General features: G+C 38.5%; 1 protein-coding gene across 2 annotated transcripts in view; it reads left to right on the top strand.

Moving 5' to 3' along the window:
• The window catches only part of GRM7 (glutamate metabotropic receptor 7), a 629,590-nt gene that overhangs the window by 556,568 nt on the left and 53,740 nt on the right, over window positions 1-19,282 (top strand). Inside the window, exons 9-10 of one of the 2 annotated variants that reach the window (XM_075938705.2) lie at window positions 8,119-8,365; window positions 19,099-19,191. In XM_075938705.2, the coding sequence (XP_075794820.1) occupies window positions 8,119-8,365; window positions 19,099-19,169 (318 nt within the window). In that variant the 3' untranslated portion in view covers window positions 19,170-19,191. The remainder of the gene's footprint in view (window positions 1-8,118; window positions 8,366-19,098; window positions 19,192-19,282) is intronic. The other variant, XM_089781232.1, reaches the window with a different exon arrangement.

Here is a 19,282-nt window from a genome sequence, read left to right as displayed (position 1 = left end):
GGAAGACCAAGGACAGGGTAGGCCTATTGCTCAGTGACGAGGGAGAAATAGTAATAGGAAACTTAGAAATGGCAGACATGCTTAATGACTTCTTCGTTTCTGTCTTCACTGAGAAGTCTGATGAAGGAATGCCTAACATAGTGAATGCTAGTGGGAAGGGGGACATTTAGAAGATAAAATAAAAAAAGAACAAGTTAAAAATCACTTAGAAAAATTAGATGTCTGCAAGTTACCAGGGCCTGATGAAATGAATCCTAGAATACTGAAGGAGCTGATAGAGGAGGTATCTGAGCCTTTAGCTATAATCTTTGGAAAATCATGGAAGACAGGAGAGATTCCAGAAGACTGGAAAAGAGCAAATATAGTGTCCATCTATTAAAAGGGAAATAAGAACAACCCAGGAAACTACAGACCAGTCAGTTTAACTTCTGTGCCAGGAAAGATAATGGAGCAAGTAAATAAGGAAATCATCTGCAAACACTTGGAAGATAATATGGTGATAGGGAACAGCCAGCATGGATTTGTACAGAACAAATCCTGTCAAACCAATCTGATAGCTTTCTTTGATAGGATAACGAGTCTAAGGGAGAAGCAGTGGATATGGTATACCTAGACTTTAGTAAGGCATTTGATACGGTCTCGCATGATATTCCTATCAATAAACTAGGCAAATACAACTTCGATGGGGCTACTATAAGGTGGGTGCATAACTAGCTGGATAACCGTTCTCAGAGAGTAGTTATTAACAGTTCACAATCCGTCTGGAAAGATATAACAAGTGGGGTTCCGTAGAAGGTCTGTTTTGGGACCGGTTTTGTTCAATATCTTCATCAGCAATTTAGATATCGTTATAGAGCGTATGCTTATTAAGTTTGCAGATGATACTAAGCGGGGGGGGGGGTTGCAACTGCTTTGGAGAATAGGGTCATAATTCAAAATGATCTGGACAAATTGGAGGTGTGAGGTAAACAGGATGAAGCTTAATAAGGACAAATGCAAAGTGCTCCACTTAGGAAGGAACAATCAATCAGTTTTACACATATAGAATGGGAAGCAACTGTCTAGGAAGGTTACGGCAGAGAGGGATTTAGGGGTGATAGTGGACCACAAGCTAAATATGAGTCAACAGTATGACACTGTTGCAAAAAAAGCAAACATGATTCTGGGATGCATTAACAGGAGTTTTGTGAGCAAGACATGAGAAGTCATTCTTCTGCTCTACTCTGCGCTGATTAGGCCTCAATTGGAGTATTGTGTCCAGTTCTGGGCACCACATTTCAAGAAAGATGTGGAGAAATTGGAGAAGGTCCAGAGAAGAGCAACAAGAATGATTAAAGTTCTAGAGAACATGACCTATGACAGAAGACTGAAAGAATTGGGTTTCTTTAGTTTGGAAAAGAGAAAATTGAGGGGGAACATGGTAGCAGTTTTCAGGTATCTTAATGGGTGTCACAAGGAGAAGGGAGAAAAATTGTTCCTCCTGGCCTCTGGGGATAGAACAAGAAGCAATGGGCTTAAACTGCAGCAAGGGAGGTTTAGGTTGGACATTAGGAAAAACTTCCTGCCTGTCAGGGTGGTTAAACACTGGAATAAATTGGCTAGGGAAGTTGTGGAATCTCCATCGCTGAAGATATTTAAGAGTAGGTTGGATAGATGTCTATCAGGGGTGGTTTAGATGGTACTGGGTCCTGCCGTGAGGGCAGGGGACTGGAATCACTAACCTTTCAAGGTCCTTTCCAGTCCTAGTATTCTATGATTTTATGAGTAGTGCTGTGTGGGATCCCATGAACCCTGCGAATGGCCCTGATTTCATATGTAATTATATCTACTAATTTACCTTAAAATTCCCATTTGTTATGAGACTCATGTGTCACTCAGTTTTCTTCATTTTTTACAGGTTCTTCTCTTGCCCTCTCCTCCTACCTTCATTTTGCAATCCATACATTAGGGAACCTCACTGGACTTTTAGAATCAGATGCTGCAAAAGGCACGGTTGACTAAATTTTAACTATTTATGAGTTAACTGTAAAATCACCAGTTAACTGTAGGGAATAGCACCGAACAACCTGGTGCAGCCAAATAAATATGCTCTGATGAAAACAAGCGCAAGCCACATGCCATGCAGACTTATCACAGCTTTTGCAGTTGATTTATGCTTAACACTTTAGATAAGGTGTAGGGCCCGTGGAGCTGGATATGCCTCCCTCCCCCAACTTTCCACTTGCCTGGATCTGACCTCCAGGGCTCAGGGCTTCCCCCATCATTGGAGAGTGGGTGCTGGCACTCCAGCTCCCTGCCACTTCCCTGCGGGGCTGAGGCACACAAACTCTACTAACCTGGCTCTGGTGTGTAAGGGGAATGTGGATAGTGTCTTTCTCCTTCAGTTGGGGCCACGTCAAGGGAGGGGGGATTCTTCTCATTTGTGCGCAGCTCCTATTTTTTCTGTGGATCAATGGCCTCAACCCAAAAAGATTCTTCACCCCTGCTTTAGATCCTCCTGCTTTAGATTACATCTTCAGCTGGTGTAAGTCAATGTTCCTCCACTGATGTCCATTGAGTTACACCAATGTGCAACAGCAGAGAATCTGGCCTGCTACCTTCAAACACTATGCTCTTTTGTTATCATAATATTTTAGGGTATGTCTACACTAGCCTCCTAGATCGATCTAGGGCGGTTAATGACAGCGACTGAAATTGCAAATGAAGAGCAGGATTTAAATATCACACACTTGATTTGCATGTTCCCGGCAGGTAGCCATTTTAGAAATTGACTAGCCCGAAGTAACTGCCTGCGTCTACACACGGCAGTGAAACGGGATTCTGAAATAAAGCCTAACTTGAATTAGCTGTTATTCCTCCTTCAATGAAGTTTACCAGCTAATTCGAGTTAGGGCTTTATTTCGGAATCCCGTTTCATTGCTGTGTGTAGAAGCAGGCAGTTACTTCGGGCTAGTCAATTTCTAAAATGGCAACTGGCCGGGAACATTCAAATCAAGCGCAGGATATTTAAATCCTGCGCTTCATTTGCTATTTTGGTCACCATCATTAGCCTCCCTAGATCTTTCTAGGGGGCTAGTGTAGACATTTCCTTACTTATTTTGATGCGTTACAAAGGAGCTGTTATATAGAGCTCTGCAAATCCGCAGATATGCACTTTATATTTATGAGTATCTGTATCCACAGCTGGGGATTTGGGTAACTGTGGCTCATTTTTGCAGATGTGGATGAGTATACAAATTTGTATCTGATTAGGGCTCTAGCTGTACAATTGATTATTAATGCAGGAAAGTTATTATCAAGGGGCAGAGGATGAGACCTGGCTTAGATAGGCAGTAAACAGGGTTATGTCAAGGGTGATATAGATATATTGATATAACTATCAATAAACTCTTAACATAACATGCTAAGCAAGGTTGACATTAGAGCTGAGGAAATTAGAGAGAAAGAAAACACAGTTTGATTTTATACTCATGTATTACATCAGTGGACCAAATTTAATTCAGATGTATCCCCACTGACCTTCATGGAAAACTTTGATATTTTGTAGTGTGGAGAACTCAATGATTATAAGTTATTCATATGAACATACTTCAATAATTGGGAGATTTCTGCTTTCTGGTCTGCACGACGGATCTCAATCACTATTCTCCCTACCCACCCTTTGGCACCAGTTGGATGTTAGACGAATCAGAATCTGTCATGTTGACCTGACTGGAAAATGTTGCTCTTTATTTTTATTATTCATAAAACTCCAAACTGCCTGTTGAAAAATTCAGGAAACTATTTATTTATTCAGTTAGTTAGTTAGTTAGATAATGTTAAACAATGTTGTTCTTACATACTAAGTAGGATTTTAAAAAATATTTCTTAGTTACAATTTGTTTATTCCTTTTGTTTTTCAGGATTTTCTTAGAAACCAAAATGTTTTGTGCTGAGATTTGCTGTCCACCCCAACCCATTTGCTTCTCATGCTGCAATGCTATTGTTAAATCACAGCACTGAATTCATAGCAATGTCTTGATTTCAGAGGGAGTCCTTGACTCCAGAACAGTACTCTTTTGTAACTACAGTTTAAACCTCTCTAGTCTGGCACCTCAGGACCAGACTAGAACCGAACCAGAGAATTTTCCAGACCATGGGAGGTAAATGTTATCTAGCAGCATTACTAACACTTCCACTGCTTTCTGGGCACTTAGAGGACATTTAGGGGTCATTATAATCATAGAACACTAGAACTGGAAGAGACTTTGAGAGGTCATCAAACCCAGTCCCCTGCCGTCACAGCAGGACCAAGCAGTATCTAGAACAGTGCTTCTCAAATTGTGCTCTGCAGAGCCCCAGGGCTCCGCGAGACATCTCCAGGGGCTCCGTGAGGTTGACAAACTGGAAACATCGATACGTACAACACATACAATCAATGGCCCGCTGGGGCACCGCATAATTTTTTATGCATGTAAAAGGCTCCGGAGCCCAAAAAGTTTGAGAACTGCTGGTCTATCATCCCTGCCAGGTGCCTGACTAACCTGCTCTTAAATATGTCCAGTGATGGGAGGATACAAAGAGGATGGAGAAAGGCTGTTCTCAGTAGTGACAGATAGCAGAACAAGGAGCAATGGTCTCAAGTTGAGGTGGGAGAGGTTCAGGTTGGATATTAGGAAAAACTATTTCACTAGGAGGGCAGTGAAGCACTGGAATGGGTTACCTAGGGAAGTAGTGGATCCCTAGAGGTGTTTAAGTCTCAGCTTGACAAAGCCCTGGCTGGGTTGATTTAGTTGGGACTGGTTCTGCCTAGAGCAGGAGGCTGGACTTGATGACCTTCTGAGGTCTCTTCCAGCTCTATGGTTCTATGATTCTATGGAGATTCCACAACCCCCCAGGCAATTTATTCCAGTGTTTAACCACCCTGACAGGCAGGAAGTTTTTCCTAATGTCCAACCTAAACCTCCCTTGCTTCAATTTAAGCCCATTACTTCTTGTCCTACCCTCAGAGGCCAAGGAGAACAATTTTTCTCCCACCTCCTTATAACACCTTTTTAGATGCTTGAAAATCGCTATCATGTCCCCTCTCAGTCTTTTCTTTTCTAAACTACACAAGTCCAATTCTTTCAGTCTTCCCTCATAGGTCATATTTTCTAGACCTTTAATAATTTTTGTTGCTCTTTTATGGACCATCTCCAATTTCTCCATATCTTTCTTGAAATGTGGTGCCCAGAACTGGACACAATACTCCAACTGAGGCCTAATCAGTGCAGAGTATAGTAGAAGAATTACTTATCGTGTCTTGCTCACAACTCTGCTATTAATGCATCCCAGAAATTATGTTTGCTTTTTTTGCAACTGTATCACACTGTTGACTTATATTTAACTTGTCATCCACCGTGACTCCTAAATCCCTTCCTAGACTCCTTCCTAGACAATCACATCCCATTCTTTATGTGTGAAACTGATTGTTCCTTACTAGGAGGAGTACTTTGCATTTGTCTTTATTGGTTGTCATCCTGTTTACCTCAGACCATTTCTCTAGTTTGTCCTGTGCAAGCAGGAGTAGGGGATAAGGAGATTTGAGTGAAGCCATCTTAGGTTTTGTCAGTAGCAGAGCAAGAGTCACGCTAAGTCTGAGGCCTGACAACGCAAGAGCTGTGGTGAGACGTTGCCTTCGCCTCTTGCCTTGCTTTAGGAGATGAGGATAGACTGCTGACTCCGGTGAAGACCTTGAGATAAGGTGACATCTGAAGGGAAGAATTATGGGAAAGAGACTAATCGTTATTGTTATTATATGTAACAGTATATATATTGGACAGTATATATATTGGCTTTAATTGTTTTGTATTTTGAAGGTCTCTGTCTCGCAGTACTTTCCCTTGCAATATTGCTCGAATAAACTCTCTCTGGCTACTTGTTGCTACAAATGCAGAGTGAAAGCTCATTTTCTTTCACATCCAGATCATTTTGAATTTTGACCCTATCCACCAAAGCACTGGCAACCACTCTCAGATTGGTATCATCTGCAAATGTAGAGCTAAATAACAACATAGAACACTAAGAGCTAGGACTGGTGGCTGTAAACAAACTTTGTAGTACTGCAGAAAAGTGGACATCTGGCTAAATAAAATAATTCCTGACAACGGATATCTCCAGACTAGAGAGTTCTGGACTAGAGAGGTTCAACCTGTGGTTATTTCCCATGTTGTAATTGTGCATTCATTTTTCCTTGTTAAGTGTTATACTTTGCATTTTGTTTTTATTGAATTTCATCTTATTGATTTCAGACCAGTTCTCCAATTGAATTATAATCCTGTCCTCCAAGTGTTAGCAATCCCTTCTAGTTTGATGCAATCTGCAAATTTTATAAGCATACTCTCCACTCCATTATCCAAGTCATGAATAAAAGATACAATAGAACCAAACCTAAGAATGACTCCTCAGAAGTGCAGTAGAGTTGTCCTCTCCATTTCACAACAAAGCACGGATAACTGCTCTTTCTGTTATTATATTTTGTTACCAGTTTTAAAGAAAGATTAAGGAATCCACTTCTCCTTTCAAGTACATCATTATAATGTAATTGACTTCAGTGATTATTCACTCGGAGAGAAATCAGATGTTAAGAAATCTGTGAAAAAGTTATTTTACATACTTTTAAATGAAAGTGTAAGTGTATATGTGTAAGAGAATATATTGATGTGGTGTCTATCTAAATAGAAATTCATATGCATACACACGCATATATCTGAACATATAAAATATAGACAGATATTTGTATTTGGTTCCTCACATATTTTCACAATCTTGAAATCTTTACTCTTGAAAAATGTCTGTTAAAGATACGAGTTTGGTTTGAGTATGGAGTTAATAGAATACAATAAGCACTTTACTTTTAAGATTTGTGGTCCTTTATAGCTACATACTAATTTACTATGGATATTTTACATTTTCCACTGGTATTCTTCATTATTGTAATAGCAACTGTACCCTGATAAAACTTAGCAAGGTTGGGAACATTCAGGTTCTTCTGAAAATGTATATTTGGAGAAAGGAGGGAAGTGTGGGCATTTAACTTTTTGGCTGCATTTTTTGACATCATAAAAACAGATTGGTTTGCAGTAAGAAATATTGCGTCCCAGAAGCAGTACTTCCTGTTGTGAACATTTTTTCCTCAATGTGGGCATACAGTACAAGCCATATATTTGAGGATCACCTGCAGATATTTTGTTCCATTTTTTCTGACACTCATATTTATTATTCTGTGTCTAAACTTGTGCAATTAGAACATCCTTTATGTCCAGAGACTTGTTCTGATTTATGTATTAAAAGTATATTCTGAAAAGAGGATTTTAAAAACTTATAGCAGTTCCAGTTAGTATGTGTGTGCAGAACATCTTTAAACAAAGGACATGATGTGGATTTTTTTTTAAATTCATATCTCACAGTACTAGCATTCTCAGTCTATTGTGCACACTGTTTTTGATAACAAGCTTAAGTGCAAGTCAGCAGTATGCAAATCCATTTCATATTCTCTGGCTAGTTGTATTATTCATTTTGAATAAATAGCAGAAATTTCAAATATGGTTGTTTAAAAGTTCCCAAAATGTAATAGATAGCTTTAATAAAATGTCTAAACAAGTTGTACAGTTACTTATATAGTGTTGATCATCCTTAATGGTGGAATCTGGTTTCAGATTTGCACTAGTATAAATGAAACCAGAATCGGATCTTCATACTCTGAATAAAATATAAAATAAAATAAAGCTATACTTGAAGATTACACCTTAAATGAGACCAGTAAGAGTTTTATAAAACCCTGAATGTCCTCAGGAACTACTGATTTAAGTTTTTGCTGATGACCATTCATAGATAAGAGCTCTCAATAATTTCCTGGATCAGATTCTGTGTTAGCAATTCTAATTTGTAAAGTCAGTAGAAGGTTTTTTTAGAATGTTAATAAATTACTAAATCCCACTTGAAAGTTACTCTCCTTTTTCTGCTGCATTAGGCTTTGTGGGATGACATTTAACCCATCTCAAGTAGCATGATTATATTAACACCTCTTCTTTAAGTGCTATATTGCCTATTTCCCAGTCATTTTATTTGTAATAGTGTCTCATGTGTTGTGTCTCCTAGCTCTACATACAAACTACCACACTTACAATATCCATGAACTTAAGTGCTTCAGTGGCCCTGGGGATGCTATACATGCCGAAAGTGTACATCATCATCTTCCATCCTGAACTAAATGTGCAGAAAAGGAAACGCAGCTTCAAGGCCGTAGTGACAGCAGCGACCATGTCATCGCGGCTTTCACACAAACCTAGCGACAGGCCCAATGGGGAAGCAAAAACAGAACTTTGTGAAAATGTAGACCCCAACAGTAAGTATTTCTCAACTTATTACTTGGCTCTTTGTGTGTTCTGGGAATGTATTGACCAATATTCTGCTTTTATATCCTTCATATAATCTAATCTCCTCCATTAAAGTTGTATGTGATATATTTATTTTAATATCTCCATGGATGTCCTTTATAGGACATCCACTCTTTTCTTCCCACCTTATTGATGCTTACCTACTGGGAAAAGGTCTTTAGACTATGCTTGATAGCTGTGAGCAACTCCTCCTCCATCTCCTCCTCTGGTAACATTTCTTTTATGAATAGTAGCCTTTGAGGGTATTAACCCCAACACTGTGTAATCATACATATCCTGATGTAATGAAAGCTAAAATTGATCCTAATCCTGCAGTTATAATTTCTAGTCTGAACTGTGGAGGCAGGACTCAAACAATGGTATGCAGGAGAAGTAGATTGTCTAAATCCTTTCTGTGATAAAGAACTTGGGCTGTGGTTATTTCCTTATGATGTGCATAGTTAAATACTTGCATACACACACACACACACACACACACACACACACATGCAAAACCTGAGAGAATTCCCATCTAAATCCAACTCCCTCTAAAATAGATACATTTTACTGAAATTAATAAGAGTCTTTCTATTGATTTGGGGGGGAATCTGAATAGAAAGGCTCTTTCCAATTCCTTTAGTTTCCTTAATGTGGATGTCATGGCACATTGTAGCACAAAATCACTTACTGAGGCCATTTATTTGCATTTGCATTTGAATCTGGTTGGAATTCGGGAAGGAAGACGGCACCACAGCATATTGGAATGGTTTAGGCATGTCTGCATTTTTTGTGCAAACCAAGTCAAAATATGAAGAAATTCCCTTTCTTTGCTCATATTTGGTTCATCCATATGCTGCTGAAACCCCCGCCACTTCCTGTCTGTTAAATGACGGTCTGAATCATAGCATTGAAGTAGAAACTCCACTGTCAAAGCAAAGTAGAAATGGTTAGTAAACACCACATTACTCCCCCTCTCCCCCACACTTCATTTACCACTCTGATTATCTTCCCTGAGTGGTTGTATGATGCAGCTGTACAAAATATGTTCTAACTGAACTGGAAAACCAGGGTTTTTCTTCAGAATGTATCAGTGGTGGTGTCATGTGGAGAGAAAGCAACCTGAATCCATTAAACTCAAGAGTCTGCTGCTCTTACTCAGGTTCTATTCAGCCTTACTCATGTGAATGGCTATTCAATTCAACAGAATAGGATTATTTGAAAAGTAAGGTACTACCCAGCATAAATTAAGGAGGCAGAATGTTAGCCTAAATTAAATTCCAATTACTCAATATAATGAATCTATTTCACTGTAGAAACCCTCCCCTCCAAAATTATCCCTACCCTTTAAATCCACTGACAGATGTAATTTCTGTGTGCTAAGGTCCAGTCTTACAATATTCTGAGCACCTACTGGTTTCAATACCTAACAGAGCCATGCCTGAGATGCACTAAATTGACTTTTAAAATGAGGATTATGGAAGAGAGGGAAGGAAAAACAACAAGAAAAGTTCAGGAAGAATGAATGTGGTAAAATGACATAGCTAGAGAACAGAATGAGAAAATGAAAGTGTAAATGAGCTGCATTTTCAGATATTACCATTTTAGTAGAGCTGATAGGAATTTTTTTTCCATGGAAAATTTTATCTTTTTCAGTAAAAAAAATTCAAAGGCTGAAGAAACAAACCTTGTTAGTCAAAAGATTTTTTTAATTTTACATCAAAAGCAATTGGGGAATGCTGCCAATGTAACTTAAGAGGCATATCCGACATCCTCATAACTTCATACTCCTCACTGAGTCAAGATCTAGCTCAGTTGTGTGTCTCTGGCAATGGCTAGAGCCAGATGTTTTACAGGGAATGAACAGAAAAGGGTACTGTAATTTGTTATCCAGTCTCATCTTTTGGCAATTGGACTACATGGACACGAAGAGCATGGGATTGCACCTCTGATAGCCATTGATATACTTATGCTCCATAAACGTATCTATTCTTTTTTAATTCAGTTATGCTTTTGGCCTTCACAACAACCCAGGATAATGTTTTCCCAATGTAGATTACTCTGCACTTATTAACATTGAATTTGTTGCCCAGTCACCCAATTTAGTGAGATCACTTCATAACTCTTTGCAGTCATCTTTGAACTTAGCTATCTGGATTATTTTTATAGCATCTGTGAATTTTGTCACTCAGTATTCCTTCACCTTCTCCAGATCATTTATGAATAGGTTGAGCAGCACAAGTTCCAAAAGAGATCACTGGGGGAACCCGCTATTTACCTTTTTCCATTCTGAAAAATGACCATTTATTTCTACCTTGTGTTTATTGTCTTTTAACCATGAGAGCACCTACCTTCTTATCCCATGACTGCTTACTTTTCTTAAGTGACTTTGGTGAGGGACGGTATCGTAGAATTTCTAAAAGTCCAAGTAGACTAAATTAAATAGATTGTCCTTTTCCACATACTTGTTCTCCCCCACAAAGAATTATAATAGATCAGTGAGGCATGATTTCCTTTACAAAAACTGTGTTGACTCTTCTCCAACCTATCATATCCTCTCTTTGCTATAGTTTCAACCAATTTGCCTCATCAGTCTGTACTTACCTTTTTTAAAAAAATAGGCATTACATTAGCTACCTTCCAGGCATTTGGTATAGGAGCTGATTTAAAGTTATATACCACAGTTCTCTAGTTTCATATTTAGAATTCTTGATGTATATAATGTAATGCTTAATGTTTAATCTTTAATTTATTGGTTTGTTCCAAAGCCATCTTGATTGACAGCTCCCTCTGGTATAGTTCTCTAATTTGCCACTTAAAGGAATAACTCTGATGTGTGGATCTCCCCCATATCTTCTGCTGTGAAAACAGAGGCAAACTCATTCATGAAACTAAATTCATTTAGTTTCTCTGTGAAGGCCTTGTCTTCCTTAAGTGCTCCTTAAGCATGTTGGTCTTCTAGTGGCACCACTTCCTGTTTGGCAAGTGACCTGCTTCTGATGTACTTAATTGTTTTGCTTTTACTTTCTGTGTCTTTACCTAATTGCTCTTCAAATTCTTTCCTGGCCTATCTTATACTTTCACAGTTGAGTTGCCAGTTTATGATCCTTTCTAATTTCCTCAATAGGATTTGACTTCCGATTTTGAAAGAGTGCCATTTTTACTCTGCTGATTCTCCATGGTGGCACTATTTTGGAATTCTTACTGTTTTATTTAATTATTTATTGGGGACATATGTTTACTTTGAGCTATATTATTGTGTTTTCAGATAGTCCCCATACAGTTTGCAGTAATTTTAGCTTTGTTACTGTTCTTTTTCAATTGCATTTAGTTGGTTTACTTGAATTTATGTAGTTCCCCTTTTTGAAGTTAGATGCTACCATGGTGAGCTTCTTTGACATGTTCCCTCCAAAGAGTGGTATAATATTATTTATTTGTTTGTTTATTACTTCTGCTATATTAACCTGTTGGATCAGATGTTGTGGTCCACTTAGGCCTAAATCAAGAATTGTCTCTCCTCTTCTTGATCCCAAGAGAAACTCCTCCAAGAAGTAGTTATGTTATGCTATCTAGAAATTTTATTTCTGCATCCCTTCCTAGGATGATATATGTCCACTCATCTTAAATCCTATATTATAATAGTGTTTCCTACCTTTGTTGTTTATTTAATCTACCTGACTATGTCTCAGTCATCTCTATTCTTGTCAGATAGTCAGTAGTATAGTGCTATTGCTATTCCCCTTATTTTTCAAGAATGGAATGACACTGAGATTCCAAAGTACAGTTTGATTCAGTTACTAATTTTATTTTATTGGCTGCTATGATTTCTCTCCCAAAAGTGCCAGTCTCCCATTGATGTGACCTATTCTGTCAATCCTATATATTTTGTACCCTGTTATTACTGCATCCCATTCATTATCCTCCTTCCAACTACTTTATTTGATGTCTATTACATCAATACTTTCATTTAATGCCGGGCACTCTAGTTCACCCATTTTATTATCTAGACTTCTCATGTGTGTGTATAGAACTTGTATATTTTGTCTATAGTCACCTGCTTGACTGCATGTGTTACATTTAACTACACATCATTTGATAAATTCATCCCTAAGGGATATCTCGGCCCAAACAGTGTGCTCATCTGCATTTTCTGGCTTTCCTCCTCTCCTTATTTTGAAAAATCCTCTAACTCTTTTTAATTTTACATGTGCCAGCTATCTAGTGCTATTTTGTTTTAGGTGAAGCCTATCTTTCTCTTCCTAAAGGCTCTCCTGTTCCTAATAAAGCTAAAACTTCCTTCCTACTGCATTCATGCATGAGACCATTGATTTCTGTTTGTCTTTTCAACCCTCTGCATGGAAATGGCTGAATTTCATGGAATTCAACTATGGACCTTCTGGGATTTGCATTATGCCCCTTGGTGGTATTTCTTAACTGAATCCTTTGCAGTTTTTGAATATTCAGTTTAGAATTTTTGTAATTAAAATTTTTCAATGGAAAAAAGAGATTTTTCATGAAAAATGTCTTGTTTAAAATTGAGTTTTCTTTGGAAAAACAGTTTTTAACCATTCCTGTGTTATAGACTAGAATTTTCAAAGGCACTTAACTCTCTTAATCTCCTTTAAAAATCCCACCCTCAAAAACCAATTTCTGATCTATTATACTTTTTTGTCAATCCAAAGTGCATTGTTCCCGAGGGCAAAATCTTATTCAGAAAGAATAATAATAATTAAAAAATAATAAAAAGTGTTATTATTACTATTATAATTATTATTATTAATAATAATAAAACACACATATATGGGGAGAAAGGTTTTTTTGTATTCTCTTTCACTTGCATATCATATTTCTAAATAGCTAAGTACATTTATCAAGTTCTCCCATCAGGAGGAGCATGACTATATTTTTTGTTAACCCTTCTGTAAATACTATTCTGTGTAATTGTATATAATTAAGAAACTGAAATTTTCTTTGAAGTGAATATATTTACGTGTGTGTGTATATATACACATACAATGCTATTCTGTGTTCATAATAATAGAGACATCTCTTCTTCTTCTTTTATAGAACACATGCACTAATGACAATTATTAGAAAATCAAATAATCTGACTAGACAACTCATGTGCTTAAAATGTTTGAATATCATTTCCCTGTGACATTAACATTAAATAGAGCTTTGCCATTTAATTCAGTAAGTATAGGATCAAACTCATAGGACCTATATTGGATAATTTTGCTAAAAATGTTGAAATTTTACTTTTCAATGTTCAAATATCATGTATATAGTAGCCCAATGTCTGTGACTCTGTAACGCTGAAACACTGGCTGTTCCCTCTGGACGGCGCTGTTGCCTCCTGCCGTGGCGCTTGGCTGACTTCTGCACCGCTCAGCCAGGCCGCCGTGCAGAAGCAAGCAGCGCAAGCGGCCATTTGGGGTCTGCGCTCTCCATGCAGCACAGCAACAGTGCCGCCCAGAGGGAACAACTAGGGGGTGGGGCCTGGATGAGCATGCGTCTCTGACGACAGGAAAGGGTGCCAGATTCAAAAGGAGGAAAGTGGAGCAGACACAGAGGGACGCGGAGGAGACAGAGAGGAGAACAGAGGAGGCGGAGGACAGTGAGAGAGAGAGTGAGAGAGATGCAGTGGGAGGAGGAGACGAGAAACACAGAGTGAGAGGTGGGAGGGGGAGAAGATAAAGAGAGAGAGACGGAGAGAGAGGCAGGGGGCGGACAAGATCTGAGAGAGAGAGAGGGTGAGGTAGTAGGAGGGAGATGCCATTTGCGCCACTTGCTCCAGCGCGGCGGCTCAGCTGAGCAGCGTAGAAGTCAGCTGAGCACCACAGCAGGAGGTGAAAGGGGGCAAGGCGGTGATGTACACGCCCGGGGGCGGGACCTGGATAAACATGCATCCCCGTTGGAGACAGAAAAGAGTGGAGAGAAAGTGAGAGGCAGGAGGAGGAGAAAAGAAAGAGCGAGATGGAGAGAGAGGCAGAAGGTGGACGAGAGCTGAGAGAGAGAGGGGGAGGCAGTGGGAGGAGGAGAGAGAGATGGAGCAAGAGATGGGAGGCTCAGGAGAGAAGACCAACGTGGAGGAGAGACCTGAAAATCCCGTCTTATGACAGGCTAATTGGCTAGTTTAAAAGAAACATTGGCAAAATGTCCACTATTCTTTTGGTGCTATCGATGGCTTTAACAGATAAGAATTGTTTTATTTAAAAAGCAACAAATATTTAAAAATTCAAATATAAAAAAGCTACAAAACGCTTGTGGAAAAAAACTAGCAGCATTTTTGCTGTTAAAAGCTAAATTGTTAATATTTAACAAAATATACCTCCTAATGTTGATGAAATAAAACTTAATTGAAAAATTCTCAATTTTGATACTTGAAAAATATAGAAAAACAATAGTCCTGCTCTCCCATTTTGTAAACAAGCTAGTTATTTTAAAGAAGAAATTCTAAATGTTTAATTAAAACAACAGATTATTTCCCCCCTAAAATTACTATAACTTTCCTTCTTTGTGTGTGTGTGTGTGTGTGTGACCAGCTTTAATATTTGTTCCATTGAGCAGGCTACTGTTATTGTTATCAATGGAGGAAACTGAGGGGTTGGAAATGATAGCAGTGAATGCCCCCTTATTTCTGAATTGTTGTGAGGTAACATGAAGGGTACGTCTAGACTACCGCATTTTGTCGACGGAAGATACTGTCGACAAAACTTCCGTTGACAAAGAGCATCCAGACACATTGAGTTCTGTTGACAAAGCAAGCTGTTGACAGAACTCCATAGTCTGGACGCAATGTTACAGGCAATAACACCTTCTGTCGACAGAGTTCTGTTGACAGAAGGTGTTATGCCTTGTAAAATGAGGTTTACCAGCGTCGACAAAACTGCTGAGTTCTGTCGACGTTATGTCGACAGAACTCAGTGGTAGTGTAGACGCTGGTATAGTTTTGTCGACAAAAGTCCACTTTTGTCGACAAAACTAGGTAGTTTAGACACACCCGAAGGTAATAAAACATAGATTGTCATTTCCCAGTTTACATCATTACACAGTGTGTTACATCTGAAGGCAACATCTGAGGGTTGAAGGAGGAGGAACAGCCCATGCAGTCAGTATTAGAAAGTGCTGACTTAGACGACGTCTATACTACATTTTTTTGTGGAAGAGGCAATGCAAATGAAGCGCTCATTAGCATTTTCTCATGCTTCATTTGCATAGTCTCTTCTGTTTCTTTTTGTGCAAGAGGTTTTTGCACAAAAACAAGCAGTGTGGACATATCCGTTTTGCACAAAAACAAGATTGTGCAGAAAAGGGGTTTTGTGCCAAACAGACACATCCAGACTGCTTGCTTTTGCGCAAAAAGGATCGGAAGATACTATGCAAATGAAGCATGAAAAAATGCTAATAAGCACTTCATTTGCATTGCCTCTTCCACAAAAAGTTCGTAGTATAGACAAAGCCTTAGGATGCAGATCTAATTTTCACATAGAAAGTTTTAGTTGTTCTACGTGAGTAGGCACAGTTTTGTTTGCAAGTTCAATTTTCAGCGGTATTTCCTGGTAAATATACTGCTTTGAAATTTATGCAAGTATTTTATGGAGAGGGTGCTATTTATATTTTGGGGAGGTGGAACATTTCATACTGAGAGTAGTTCTGTGCTGAATCACCAGCATGAGATTCATGTACCTCCAAACATTGGGGTGACTGATGACTGAACCCAAGTAAACCAGATGTTGGTGAACCGTACTATTTAGCTAAGAAAGAAAGAAAGGTTTCACTAACCTTCCATGTGTAGTGCTGGCATTTATTCCAAAAAGAAAAGAAACCAAGATAAGAAACCTTTGGGCTTACAAAAGTACTTGTGCCAACGTATCAGAGGGGTACCTGTGTTAGTCTGAATCTGCAAAAACAAGGAAGAGTCCTGTGGCACCTTGTAGACTAACAAATTTATGCTCCAATAAATCTGTTAGTCTGTAAGGTGCCACAGAACTCCTCATCGCTTGTGCCAATGCTTTACACAAAACATTTCTGCATAATTTGTATTCTGCAAGGGCTTGATCCTGCATGATGCTAGGCAACTCCTCAGAAATGCTAAGCATCGCCAACTCCAATGAGACTTGAATGTGCTCAGAGCTGTGTAGAGAAGCACTCAGCACTTTGCACTACCAGTCTTTTCACTCATTTTTAAATTTCCACAATAAGTCTCAGTCCTGCTATCATGGAGGAAGAAAAATAACCCAGGATGTAGGCGCAACTAACCTTGGGTTGGGATATGAGAGGGGTAGGAAATTTCACAAGGCATGCTCTCCTGATATGAATTGAAAGAGGTTTCATGATCAATGGAATGCATTAAGACCAAGCTTTTGAATCTTTAATGATTTCATTTTTAACAGTTCTGATAATCATTACATCTGGTATGTGCATGCTTTTACTCATTTAACAAATTTGTTCTGCTATTACATGTTTGCATTAAAAATGTTCTACAGCAGCTTAAGATGAGCAGAAATTGGTGCACAGCAGCTTTCTTCCTTTAACAAGTTCATTTCTCTCTCTCTCGTGCGTTTCTTTGGCTGAATTTCACAATATTTGAAAATGCACTCTTCATCATGTCTCAAATTGAGTGAATAGAGAATGCCCATACTTCTTTATCCATAATATTTTTTCTGTTTCCTCTGCAAGAGTAGAATGTCAAAACATAAACAAAAACAAAAATCTCCAACTTATACTTGGCTTATGGTGAGGATTCATATATAATTACTGCTTATACTTAGCCACTTACATAAATGTATGGCTTTCTGCAAAATACAGCAACAGGTAATCAAGATCTCCGTGATTTGGTAATGAGAGGATTGTCCCTCTAACAAGCTAGAAAGAGTAGATCTTCCTGGCAGGCCATTTGCTTTTCAAGCGTTCTAGTATTTAGGAATCCTTGAGAAGCAAAGTATTCTGTGGGGTTTTTTTCTTCATTAGTGTGACTGCAACACTGTTTCCTTTCTTGGGATTTTCCAGCGTCTTCTTTCCATAGCAATTTTCATGGTGAAAAAGTGCACCCACAAAATAAGTAATAGAACCAGACTAATGGTATTTACTCAGACTATCATAGCTGATTCCTGAAGAAGCAATTCTAAATAGGATGGAGAATGTTAACTAACCTGGCAATGTGATTCCTGTGTGTAGCTGCAAGGAGAACAGCTTGCTTTCTTATCTTAAACTTACCAACTAAAGATTTTTAACATGTGACTTTTTTGTTGTTCCAAAATCCTCTGAAGCATACAGTACATAGTATATCACTGTGAGCTGGAACTTCTGAGCCAGTGTTTTGGCAAGCTGAGTTCTTTGCAGGAGGAACAAATTATGGATATTTTGTGTCTGATGAAATCAGTAGATTGCCCTCCAACTGGAGATGCCACCCTCTGACATGTTATTAAAATCAATCAAGAAGTTGGACGGACAGAAATAGCTTTGGCCATTTTGTTTCCCACTTTTGTGATTTCCTTGCTTAGATTTTGTGTTTTGATTGAGGATGGACTTTGCTGCAAAGTAGTCTAATAGTTCATTATAGTGGGCAGCAGAGGTAATCCATCAGTATGATATACACCAGGCATATTAAGCCAAGTGAAGTAAAACAGTGGTGTGAACAAGTAGTTTGTTCAGTTAGGGATCCCCACATCCACTTGGAGATGAGGGACAGATGAGATACAACAACAAAAATGGTGTGACCAAGTATCTATGGCAGAACATTCAAAATGACCTGGTTCTTAAGACGTCTGAGCAATCACAAATCCTGTTTAAATAAAAGGAAACTTTTGCTGCTCAGTACATCTACAAATCCATCCAAAGTGACTATTACTTCTTCCCTTTGACTTTGTCTGAAGTAAAAATTATGTGGCAATCAATGTAGCTTGCGATTTTAAGTGAGATGTAATTGTTGCCTTTTATAAGTATCAAAACTTGATGTATTTGTGATTCCTTTTTGAAATAATTCTTTATTATATATTATTCAAGATATGTGGCTCTATTGCAAGTATAGGATAATCAGATCAAAAATGAAAGCCCCATTCTGACATACCTCTCTAGTTCAGAAAAGCAATATAAAATAGGAATACAGCTTTCAATCCTCATTTGTGTGTTAAGAATGTGGTTGGCTGTGTGGATTCCCATCAGCACGCTGTGAGTGGCATATAAGAAATGAAAACATCCCATGTCTCAGACAAAATTATAGACACTGCTGCGCAAATGCTACCGTGCTGTGCTGATTTGTTTTTGTTTCTTCATTTGTGTTGAATCCTAACATCACTGACATAACCTTGCCTGTTACGTCTTTCTGAGCAAAACGTTAAATGGCTGCTGGTGTTGCTGGAAAACCCGAGAGCAATTGCATGGGGGAGGGTGGCTGGATTCTGAGAGAAAGGTGAATAAAAGCAATGCTCTTCCAGGGCTGGTACAGACAGGAAGTAGCCAACCAGTCCCTTTCATCTTATCTAGGCAGCTGCTCCTATGTTCAGAGGTACCTGAACTTCTGTGAACTGGTTTGCTTATTTCTAATCCACGGTACATTTCATATAACTGCAAGTTTTTCACTGTTACTCTTCTAATCCCAGATCTTCAATCGAACAAGTTTTATGATCTCAGTGACAGGACAAAACAAAAAGAGTCTATTGTGAACATATTGTACATATCAATATATTTACTTTTCCTGTAGACTGCATACCACCAGTAAGAAAGAGTGTACAAAAATCTGTTACTTGGTACACTATTCCACCTACAGTATAGCTTTTGCCTGCTTTCCAAGAAGGTAAGAAATAATCTAGCTTTTTTTTTACTTCTATATATTTTATAATATTATAAAAAAGAACTGTGCACTGGTTTAGCTGTGTTGGAACAAG

Source organism: Pelodiscus sinensis, chromosome 11 (assembly GCF_052426305.1).
Source record: "Pelodiscus sinensis isolate ZL-2025 chromosome 11, ASM5242630v1, whole genome shotgun sequence".
In the NCBI taxonomy this organism is placed as follows: domain Eukaryota; kingdom Metazoa; phylum Chordata; order Testudines; family Trionychidae; genus Pelodiscus; species Pelodiscus sinensis.
Note: the sequence above shows the minus strand (reverse complement) of the source record. Positions and strands in the feature narration are given on the sequence as shown.